We start from the raw sequence: 10871 nt of genomic DNA on the forward strand, positions 1-10871 counted from the left end.
CAGTGGGCGAGTGTATGTTTTTATGTAGATATATGTTGCTTTTCTACATTATGCCAGTTTTCGGAAAGGGATTATATGCCCTATATGGGTAATCAGATGCTGCCTTGCCCGTTCCAGCCGCTATCTGGGAATTTACTGTTCCCCTGCTGTAGGCCTGTCCCCCGACTCTCTTCTCTTGATCACTCTCTTTCCCTACGCTATCAAGAGCTTGAGATGGTACAAAGAAGCTTCTATAAAAGTTTGAAAACTGGGGCACAGAAGCACCACTCAAGTACACTCAGTGGGAAAGCCATGTTGTCGGGAAAGGGTAATTGTTACTTTTTAGGGGAGAGAGGACGCTGGGGGAATCTCACAGGAGGAGACCCCTCCTGGGTCAGGGTTCTGAGCCTGGAGCCTCAGGGTCATCTGGAAGAGAGAGACAAAGAGGAGCCTTAATTAAGCCTTCCCGCTAGCCTTCATGGAGCCATTCTGCCTTGAAAAAGTGATATGTCATTCATTTTTCTCCTTTTTTCAGATTACTTCCGCAGCTTTTATATTCAGATATTTTCATTTAATTTGCATGTATATAACACATTTAACTCTTTTCTTTTCTCTGGGGTTCATTTTGATTTGTGTTTAATGGTTTCTTGCAAATAGTTAACCAGTCATTTCAACATCAGCCCCACTTACAGAGTAAGATTTTCTCTCCTTATTTGTTTATGCCGCCCCTTCTTTTCTTATACAAGGCGGTTTAAGGTTTTGCTTTATTTTGCCTTTCTTATCAGAATTGATTGGTGCTTTATTGATCTCCCAAGCTTCTGGAAAGGTGAAAATTGTAGGAAAAAAATTTCCTTTGTTGTACATATCTAAAAACAACATTCACCTCGCCTTTCTTTCTGTCATCTTGTTGATCAAAACAGGATAGTTATTATTGGACATTTTAATGAGTGCCTTGGAAAATGAATTTCTACTAGTTATTTCCTGTCTCTGGACTTACAATGAAGTGTGCAATTTTCTAACCTTTCTAGCTGCCAGAATGCATGTAAGTAGGCATTTTCAAAGAGTTTGAGTGGATTGGCATTTTCCTACCAAGTGTGTAGCTGTGCCTTAAGCCATGTGCACCTTAGAAATACCGTGAGGAGGGTGGGGTCACACACAGACTCTGGTCAAAGTTACAGCCCCTCTATTCCCTCTATACCCCTCTAACAGTGGGTAGGTGCACCTATGATATTTACTGCAGTTCCAAAAGTTTACTGATTTGTGACCCTTATGTTATCAATGACCAAATCAAGTTTCTTTAGTTATGTGAAAGGAATACCATAATTCTCACATCTTAAGTTCTCATCCACTTCAGTAGAGGAATATTTACTTATTCCTTTCCTTAGAAGAGATTGTCATGTGCATGTGTAATTTTCAGAGTGGCTTTAAATTCTGTTTGAAACGGGACAAATGGATGGGTGGGTAGGTGGCAGATGGATAGAAATTAAAATTTCCAAACCTTGCTTTCCGAACTGATATATTTTTTGATAAGTTGTGGTTTTAGCTCTGCTGGAACTATCAGCCAAATACTCATTTTCCAAGCTTTAAAGCAGGGAGGGTTATCTCCTTTAGTTTACAGCATTTTGTTATGTTACACCAAAAATAATCCTTATCATTTCTCTCCTGACTAGGTATCTATGAGCACCGATTCATAGCTAGACAAAGGCAGGAGAAGGAAGCTGGTAAAAGCCCAGACTTTGGAGTCCTAATTTCCTCATTAGTAGCCTGGAGATGATGATAGTAACTACCTTAAAGGATGTTCTGAGGATTGGAGACAATGTTTGTGAAGTACTTAGAACAGTGTCTGACGTGTAGTACCGTGTTTCCCTGAAAATAAGACAGGGTCTTATATTTAGTTTTCCTCAAGAAGACACCCTCGGGCTTATTTTCAGGTGATGTGTTATTTTTTTTTTAAGTACAATACAACAATCTACATTTATTCAAATATAGTTAAGTCGTCCTCTTCTGGAACATCATCATAAATCTCCAAACCCTGAATTCCAGCCTGAATTTCTTGCGACTCTATTTCCTTTAGAACCATTGGCCCCACTCTCTCATGTTGAGCAATAGAGCTCTCATGGGGCAGATGAGAAGGGCTGCTCGTCTTCTTTACCGCTTCGAGACAAAATGCATGGGTTGTGCAGATGCGCTGCGTAGCCACGCCCATCACTGTCTTATTTTCGGGGTAGGGCTTATAATGCGCAAATGCTTAGAAATCCTGCTAGGGCTTATTTTATGGGTAGGTCTTATTTTGGGGGACGTGTAAACCCTACATGTGCGTGACTAGTAAAGGTTCTCAACTATGATAGTTCAGTCATGAGCAGTGTGATTGTTACTAATAATGAAGTAAAAACAGCGGCACTATTTTTATAAATTGGAGAAGGTTGCAGTTTATTGCTAGAGTAAGTCTTCTTCACTTTGACTTAGATTCCGAATATACTTTATTCATAATTCTTTCAATTTTTTTGAAAACAATATACCTAAAAACTGTCTATATGCCAGACATGCCAAGTGCTGTATGTGAGCCTTATTTAAAGCTGTCACAACACCAAGAAGGCAGACTGTGTCTTTATTCCATCTTGCAGAAGAGGAAACTCACTGGCCTAGCGATGGTGGGTAACTTCCCAAGGCTTTTAGCTCCTAAGCAGGGGCCTCTCGTGTAAGTGCAGCTGACTCCAGATCCTTCCTTAGAGCCCTGTACTGCCTCTTGCATGGGGACAGGAAGGAAAGGACAGTGCTGAAAATGTTTGGGAATGCACTGTCTATTTTTCTCTTGTGTACTGAATAATAACGGGCCACCCACAGAAGGCTACACCAACCATTGGAGGGAAAAGATCATGAAGGGCAAATGCAGGGTACCTAGTAATAATTGCTGTTTGAATGTAAGAGAGAATGCCTTGTGATAGGGACTTACCTGCCCATTTACATATGTTAATAGAAACTTGTGTACTCAACTATTTCAAAGGTGGTTGTGAGACAAAATGGGTTAATAAGTGAAAAGCATTCTGCTCCGGATCCGGCACACAGCAAGTGCTTGGCAAGTATTGGCAATTACAGTTATTATCACTGTGGTTCGCCCTGGATCCTCAAAGGGACTCTTTATGAGTCTAACCTATTTCATAGAATTTACAGAGATTAAGTGATTTACTCGGAGTCACATAAATGGTTCATGGTGCAACCAAACCTTTCCCTGATCCAGCTTTATCTTCCTGGCTTCATTCTGCAAACCAAGTCATCTTCCCCCAAACTCTGCTGAGTTGCTGGGAAAACCTCACAGGCCCAGCTTAGTCTACGAGCTGGGTGTTGGTTTTGCCTCCTGGAATAAGCTTTGCCGTGGATTTCCTGCCTGTAGCTTTTGAACATCCCAGCCTTACTTCGGTGATCCGGCCTCAAATGTGCTCTAGTGTGTTTAACAAAGACAGTTACCTAACATAGAGCTGGGTACAATTTCAAAAATTGTAAATTTTCTTCCCCACACCCTCGTCTCCTTTTTATGGGGTCCAAATATTACTAATGCATTAATGAATGTAAAAACATTCCAAAAGCTGTTTGCTCTCCTGGAGCATACAGTGGGACTGCTTGAAAGTATCTGTTTTCCTGCATATTCAAGCTAAATTCACAGTTTCTCTATTTTGAAAAACAGTTTTTTTGGAAATAAAATGTCTAGACAGACTTCGAAACTGAAAAACTGCTGCTTTGCCTCAGGTATTTTTGCTTGAAAACTGATACTTTCATGAATATTTGATTTTTCAAAACTTGGACAAGATGATTGCTATTTCACTTAGTCCTTACAATAGTGATATAGTTTTAGTTTTGAGAGAAAGTATAACTTTTTCTATCAGCAAAAGTTACTTTTTATGACTTTTTTTTATCTCTACTTTTGTATTGTTGGTTTAAATCACTTGTAGAATCCAAAGGTAGAATCCCAAAGGTGTTTTCCTTCCCAGTTTTTTGTCTTCTTCAGTTGCTAAAAGCCTCATGAATTCATTATTCTAAGAGCAAACATGTTGCAAGAATTTTAACAATGCCTGCTATCGAGTGGTTTTTAAGGATGGTCCAATGAATTAAAATGGCTAAATGCTTTAGGTTAATACTGATACATGCTTCCAAAAAAGTCTAATTAAGAGACCATCTAATCTGTGAATCTGATTAGGGACATTATTATGATTTTGACATACAACTGTAGACATGTAATTTGGGAGTTTCCTGATTCTTTGGCTACAAAGTTTTAACGTCAATAAAAGATATTTATGAATAATAAGTTAAATGAGAGCATTGATTAACTTGTAACTTATAAAAATAATCACCAACATTTATTTGACGGGTTACATTGATAGAAATGATAATAATAACTAACATGCTAAGGGCTTCCTATGTGCCAGACACTGTGCCAAGTCCTTGTGTTGTTATTTCACTTCATCTCCATTTTATGGAAAAGGAAAATGTGGTCTTGCTATAAAAATCTTCAGCTGGTAAGTTGCAGAGCAGGGATCCAGCCCTTGAGCTGACTCCTCCCCCAGGCTCCGAACCACTCACGTCTACATCTCCTGGGCTAACTCGTTCTGCCCCACACGGCTGTGTGCGGCTAGCGTACGTAGTATTGTCAACACGGCGATCCACAAGGTGACTCCATGAAGGAAGTACACAAGCATCAGCTCCAGTTTACAGTCAAGGAAACTTAGGAAGAATAAATGGCCATCCTGAGGTTTCACAATTGGCATATGATAGAATTCTCTTTGTTGTTCTTCCAGAGATGTTTTGTATATAGTAAGTGAAGGATGTTCTTATGTGCTATTTTTTTTTTGCACTATATGGGAGGGGGGGTGTGAAATTTATAGAAATTTCATTTGAAATTTTTATCAGATGCTTTAAACCTACCGTGCATATCATGGGGTCCTGTGAATTCCTTAAATGACTTTTTGTCTCTCCTTTCAAACAAAATCTTAGCAGTACCACTGCAAAATACCAGTGTGAAACATCGTAACATAGGTTATTCCAGCCAAGAATCTGAGGTGAGGACAGCTTTAAACTGTTCAGGCATATTAAAATCAAATCAGTGGTGGAGTTGCTGGCAGCTATTCAGGAAAGGTGTCTCTAAAGCACATTAAAAAATCTTATCCCCTAGTGAGGATGATCAAGAGATTGGATATTCATGTCTGTGGCCAGGGAATAGAGAAAGGAATCATTTATATCACCGTGTCAGCGCTGAGCAGCACATTGTGTAACTATACAATTCTTCACTTTTCTAAGGATTTTTAATTCATTTTGCTTATTTTTATAAATGGCTTCCCCACTTTAGGAAACATAAAATTTATTAAGATAATTATAATTTAAAATATTCAAAGACTTGCACCATTCTTGACATTGTTATGTAAATGGATGTGAGAAATTTTATTCCAAGAAAATATATACTGATTCCCCATAGCTGACTTGTTATGTTTAGTATTTTTCTTTTTGCCTGCCCATAAACAATAGCTTCTGTAATGTGAATTTAAATGATACATCAAGCTAATAAATATGAGCTGGCCTGGCAAGTGAAAAGCATAACTAATTTAATTTAAATGTCTCTTGTATAAAAATAATGAACCAATACATTAAAGATTAAGAATGTTTATGCAATTAGCACAAATTAGTATTCAATGAAGAAGCATGTTTCGGTTTTAAGATAGATGGTGTATCATCCAGTGAGCAGATGAGGACTTAAATTCAGGTATACTTTATTTAATTTATGTGTATGTTAAAAAAATAAAAAATAAAAATGAAATGCTTTATTGGAAGAAACTTCGATAAAACAGTACATAATATGTGGCCAAAAGGAAATCTAAGTCTTCAGGGACTCTGGGGGAAACCAAGGCATGAAGCTGCTTAACAAGTAACCTTGGGACATAGTCTCACGTGGCTCAGTGCATGTAGGGGAGGTGTGTAGAAGGTGGCCCAGTGAGTATGGACCTGAGGGGAAACAAATTTGCCTGACTTTGTTGCTAAATAAATGTGCTTTTGGATGCTGCCCTCAAGGCAGTGGTGTGTGAAATGCCGTAACTATTTGCTTTAACATCTCTATGGTGCCTTGGTGGCCTGTTCATTCGCAGGTGGGCGATGGGTATTCGGATGAGGCAGCCTTGATCCTCCACAGGAAAGGGTTCGATTGCAGATTCACTAGCAAAGACACAGGACTACTTTGTCCTACTACTCAGGGAAAGGTAAGTTGAAAGGTTATTTTTGCTGTTCGAGTTAGTGTGCTTTGAAATCCTCACTTTTCATAAACAATCCTGGCAATAAGATCTTATATCACTGCCTCTTTAACTGATTCATGCCCATCAGTCTGTAAGTTAGCTTGAATCTCTCCATCTTAAGAAAGCATTTTCTCAACCCTCAGTCTCCTCTCCTTGTCAGCAGCAAAATGTGTAGCCAGAAGCCATGCATCTTTGAAGGCAATGCTCTTGAGATTTCCTAGGCTTTCCATTTCCAACCTACAAAGTATCTTCTTCCCACTCCCCCATTTCCTCCTGCCCCAGACTGCACATGCTCACATGCCATCTAGTTCAGCGAGGGTAAACCCACGTCCAACAGAGGGTAAGGCAAGTTTTTAATAACTGAACCTCATGGAGTTGGCAATGAGGAAGCATGGAGATGGTCGTCAATGGGATAATCGACTGCAGCCCAAAAGGCAGCTGGACTTGGCTCCAATCAGTTGTTTTCCCTTGGGAAATAAATGTAGGTCTAGGTCTTCTGATTAATCCAGATTCGCTGATGAGTCAACACTGGGCAGGCCAAACAGATGCTCAGTGTGAACACTGCCTGCTGCCTGCTTATTTTTGATCTCTTTCAAGGCATTCAGTCTTAAGGGGGTGACACGATTCAGAGAGACATATTAGATAACATGCCAGGGATGAGGGAAGTATTTTCCAAATGACCTGTCCACCTTGTAGCCTAGGACCCAACATAATGAGCCTTCCTTGTCATGCGCCTGAATCCTATCTCTCAACTTTGTTGGACCAGGAAGAAATGGTAGAGAACCACCATTGTTGTGGATTAATATTGACTGAAAGAGCATAAGGATGTTTTTAAAGCTTCTTGACCCATAGAGGTCCTTTCTTTTATTGAAATAGTAGCCCCTTGGGCATGATAAAATTTCCAAGCAGTACGGAAAGGGGTGCAGAACAGGTTGCCCTTGACCATTACCAGTTTCCTGTTTCCTCCCAGGGATCATCTGTGTGTTCAAGCACGTACACGTGTATATTTAATCCCCTCCTTATTTTTCCGTAAAAGTAAACTTCAACATACTGTTTTATTCTTTCAGATGTGCTACTAATGTTTCTTCAAAGTTGATCTAAATATGCATATCTTTTATCATTTAATTTTTAGATGTTGGTACAGAAACTTTTTAACAAGTTTACTGTTGAAAGTCTCACACCGTCCTCATTATCCTTGATGCATTCACCTCCAGACGCCCAAAATATAAGCGAGATCACCTTGAGTCCCATGGAAATCAGCACATTTCGAATCCGGTTGAGGTGAACCTGACTTTCACATTTGGATCGGGAATCGTTGGCTTTTTATATGTTTCTTGATTTGACGTGCAATAAAGAAGCACATTATTTTAGCTTCTGGCTACTGTGAGAACATAAATTCTGTGATTTTTTTTTTTTTTTTTTAACCAGTACAGTATGGAAAAAAAAAAAAAAGCCATGCTATCAACCAGGTTTCTTTTTTTTTTTTTTTAAGTTCCTCCCATGAACTAACATCATCAGTATGAATTGATGCAACAAATGAAGAAATATTTAAAAACAACCTCTCAACTGATTGTATCTCAGGTTTAATGCTAACTAATTGTCCATGTTGGGGGTTGTGAAGAGATTCTTGTAAGTATTTATGTTGCTGATCCTTTGTTAGTTTTACAGAAATACCCATTTGACTGAAATGGAATAAAATACTGGTGAGTAATAGCTAATGGCCAAAATGGTTGCAATCATTCATACAAGTTAGAAAAATGTGTTGAAATAAGTGGAAAAGTGCAATCGATCAACCCTTATGGTAAACATAGTTGTTTTTCACACCTTTTTCTAATGAACGTCTTAACCTTTCCCTGCCCTTCCCACCCTTTGTAAGTATTTCCAGAAATATCTGATTTTAAATCATTCAGCAGTAGAAAAAGAGGCATATTTTCAATACTTGACAATGTGGGATAGGTGCAATTTATTCCATTGTCACTAAAATAGAAGAAGCAATTCCATAGGTACCGTAAACCTATTTTAGGTACCACAAGGTATCTTTTTACACAGCTCATTTGAATACAGGTGTTCTGAGATGGGGTTTTCTATTTTAAAATTACCATATCAAAATAAATGTGCCTTATTTTTTTATAAGTCTTGTTAAACCTTTTAGTGTCCATATTACTGTTTGGGGAAGGGGGGATTTTGGGGGGTTGGGGACTGGGTGAGTATTTTCTATAACACATAAATTATGTAATTTTTGCCTGACAATGCTGGCCACATTCTGATCTGTTTCATTAAATTTGTGGTGATGTTACTCTAAACATTTTGACTATTTGAATGTACTGAGATGTCAGAAAACAAAACAAGGAAGAAAAATATTGTTAATTAAAATATGCTGCTGCCAAGGAAACTGCAACTTGAAGCAAAGATTTTGTAACATGCAAAATCCAGATACTGTTTCCATTTCACAGTAGTTAACTATTAAAAGAGAATGCTTTAAAAATAGACCCTGTTTTGAAACCCACTTTTTTGTAGCTCATCAAGATTTATCTTATTAAAGAATTTGTTTGTTAATTCCAAGTTTTTACATGTGCTAGCCTCAAAGTGAAGTTCTAAGCCCATGTGCCATTATAATACTTTTAATAAAGTTTATTTGGAATCATTGTCTCCTTAATATTAAAATAATAGCAACATTTAAACTATTCAGTTTCAATGTAGAAAGGAGTCTGAGTAGGTATAGTTTTGAAGATTCTCTTTGAGTTAAATTAAGAGATTTAGTGTTATGTGACTTTAAATTTCCATTTTACCTCTTATCCCAACATTTTTATAGCGAAATTAGAATAATTTTTTTCACTATATAAATCGATTATCATCTGGATTTTTACTCAAGATGCAGCTCCTAAAATTATTATGTTTAAATTCATAAACTCCTTTGCCTTTAATAATTATGGAAATAATACCATTGTTGATAGAGATATTACAAGGGGGTGATTTCATGCAATAATTATGTACTGTAAGCTTCCTTCCTCATTTTTGGGAATAAACAACTAGAAAAGGAGATAATACTTCCTTTTTGTGGACATCTACAGATGTTAGAGTTGCCAGAAGCAAATCCCGGGAATAAGATCAGTATTTTCACTGCATCTTAAGTGTAAAACCTTCCTCTGGGAGTTCACTGTGTTCTGTGGTTAAGTGGGTATGCTTAATCATTTTGGAAATTCTGTTCAGATGAAATAAAAAATCTTGATGCAATAACAGTGGTTTTGCCACTTCTGGTTGTTTGAGATAGATCTGTCCCATGTCAGTTGGGGTTTTATTCAGTGTGTGTTGCCACCAGCTGTTCACAGGTAAAGCAGAAATTCTCTTTAACCAGCAAGTTTCTGCTCTTTAAAGTTATTTTTAGGATAGTCATCAGGGAAATGAAGAGAAGATGCTTTATTTAGGTTGTGGTCAAGAACTGATTAAATGATTTAGTGTCTCTGGCATACACTAAAAACCATACACTTCAGTTGTGATCTTGGTGGCATATTTATTTGATTAAGTTTTATTACATTTATCATCACAGATGTTCAGTTGACCAAATAGTGCATTGCTTTCTCTCTCTCTCTCTCTCTCTCTCTCTCTCTCTCTCTCTCTCTCTCTCTCTCTCCCCCTTCCTCCCCCCCTTTATTTTTCTTTGAAATTTTCATTTGAGGTTGTAACTGCAGTGTTGAAGAACTCAGCATCCTTGTTTTCTACAAATACTGATTAAAACCAAGTGCTGTAAAATGTGTTATTAAAACATAATTGTTTTCCCATATCTTTGTTGTATTTGTGCCGAAATGTTTTCACATTCCTTTGTCTGAAATAAAACGTTTGCTTTCATTTTTATCATTTTGCTCACCTTGGAATCAACAGGTTTTGATATTTTCTCTTGGAAGATTTTATATCTTTTTGGGAATATGTAATATAAGATCTCTAATAAAAGATAATCTTATCATGTGCATGGTCCTCTAGAGTAGTTCTTAATCCTATTTCGGGAGCAGGTAACATTAAAACATAACAAAAGGGTAAGGTGAAGCAGTGAGAGCCTGTTGTTTGTTCCTTCGTGAATGAATTGCCTCTTCTTCCGCCCAATTCTAGTTAGAAAAGGTAGTTTTATGGGGCAGGTGGCACATGGGTGGTGGTTTCATGTCTGGGTTTGGGGGCACCTTTGTGGTTAGAGTCTAGGAAATTTCCCAGCAGCTGTCTCCCTGGGGCCTTCTGAACCAATTAGAAGGTAGGTAGATTCCCCCAATATATGAGCTGGACAAAGTTGTGGAGGGGAGTGGGTCAAGACATGAAGCTAAGAAGGTGCACGTGAGCTGATCCAGAAGGCAGGGTGGGTTGGAAGAGAGATCTGGAGGCATTCCTCCCACCCACGGGCCCAGACTGGGACACTCAGCTGTAATGGCTTTGGGGGAGCTTGTTCAAAGCTGAGAGGACAGTGCAGGTGAAGGATAAATATCCTGTGGGTACATGTGGGTTAGGTAAATTTACATAACAACTAGGAAATTTGGACTTGTTTGGGGTGACTCACACAGTAAAGAGATTCATCAATTTATACTATGTATATACTAAAGTATAAAAATCGAGAAAAATTAATAGACTTTATTGGCA

At 38.1% G+C, this 10871-nt stretch overlaps 1 protein-coding gene across 1 annotated transcript in view; it reads left to right on the top strand.

The window, feature by feature from the left end:
- MAN2A1 (mannosidase alpha class 2A member 1) overlaps nt 1–10103 on the top strand; it is a 168363-nt gene extending 158260 nt beyond the window's left edge. Inside the window, exons 21-22 of the mRNA XM_012790254.2 lie at nt 6108–6218; nt 7384–10103. Of these exons, the coding sequence (XP_012645708.2) occupies nt 6108–6218; nt 7384–7536 (264 nt within the window). The 3' untranslated portion in view covers nt 7537–10103. The remainder of the gene's footprint in view (nt 1–6107; nt 6219–7383) is intronic.
- The last annotated feature ends 768 nt before the right edge of the window (nt 10104–10871 follow it).

Source organism: Microcebus murinus, chromosome 11 (assembly GCF_040939455.1).
Source record: "Microcebus murinus isolate Inina chromosome 11, M.murinus_Inina_mat1.0, whole genome shotgun sequence".
In the NCBI taxonomy this organism is placed as follows: Eukaryota; Metazoa; Chordata; class Mammalia; order Primates; family Cheirogaleidae; genus Microcebus; species Microcebus murinus.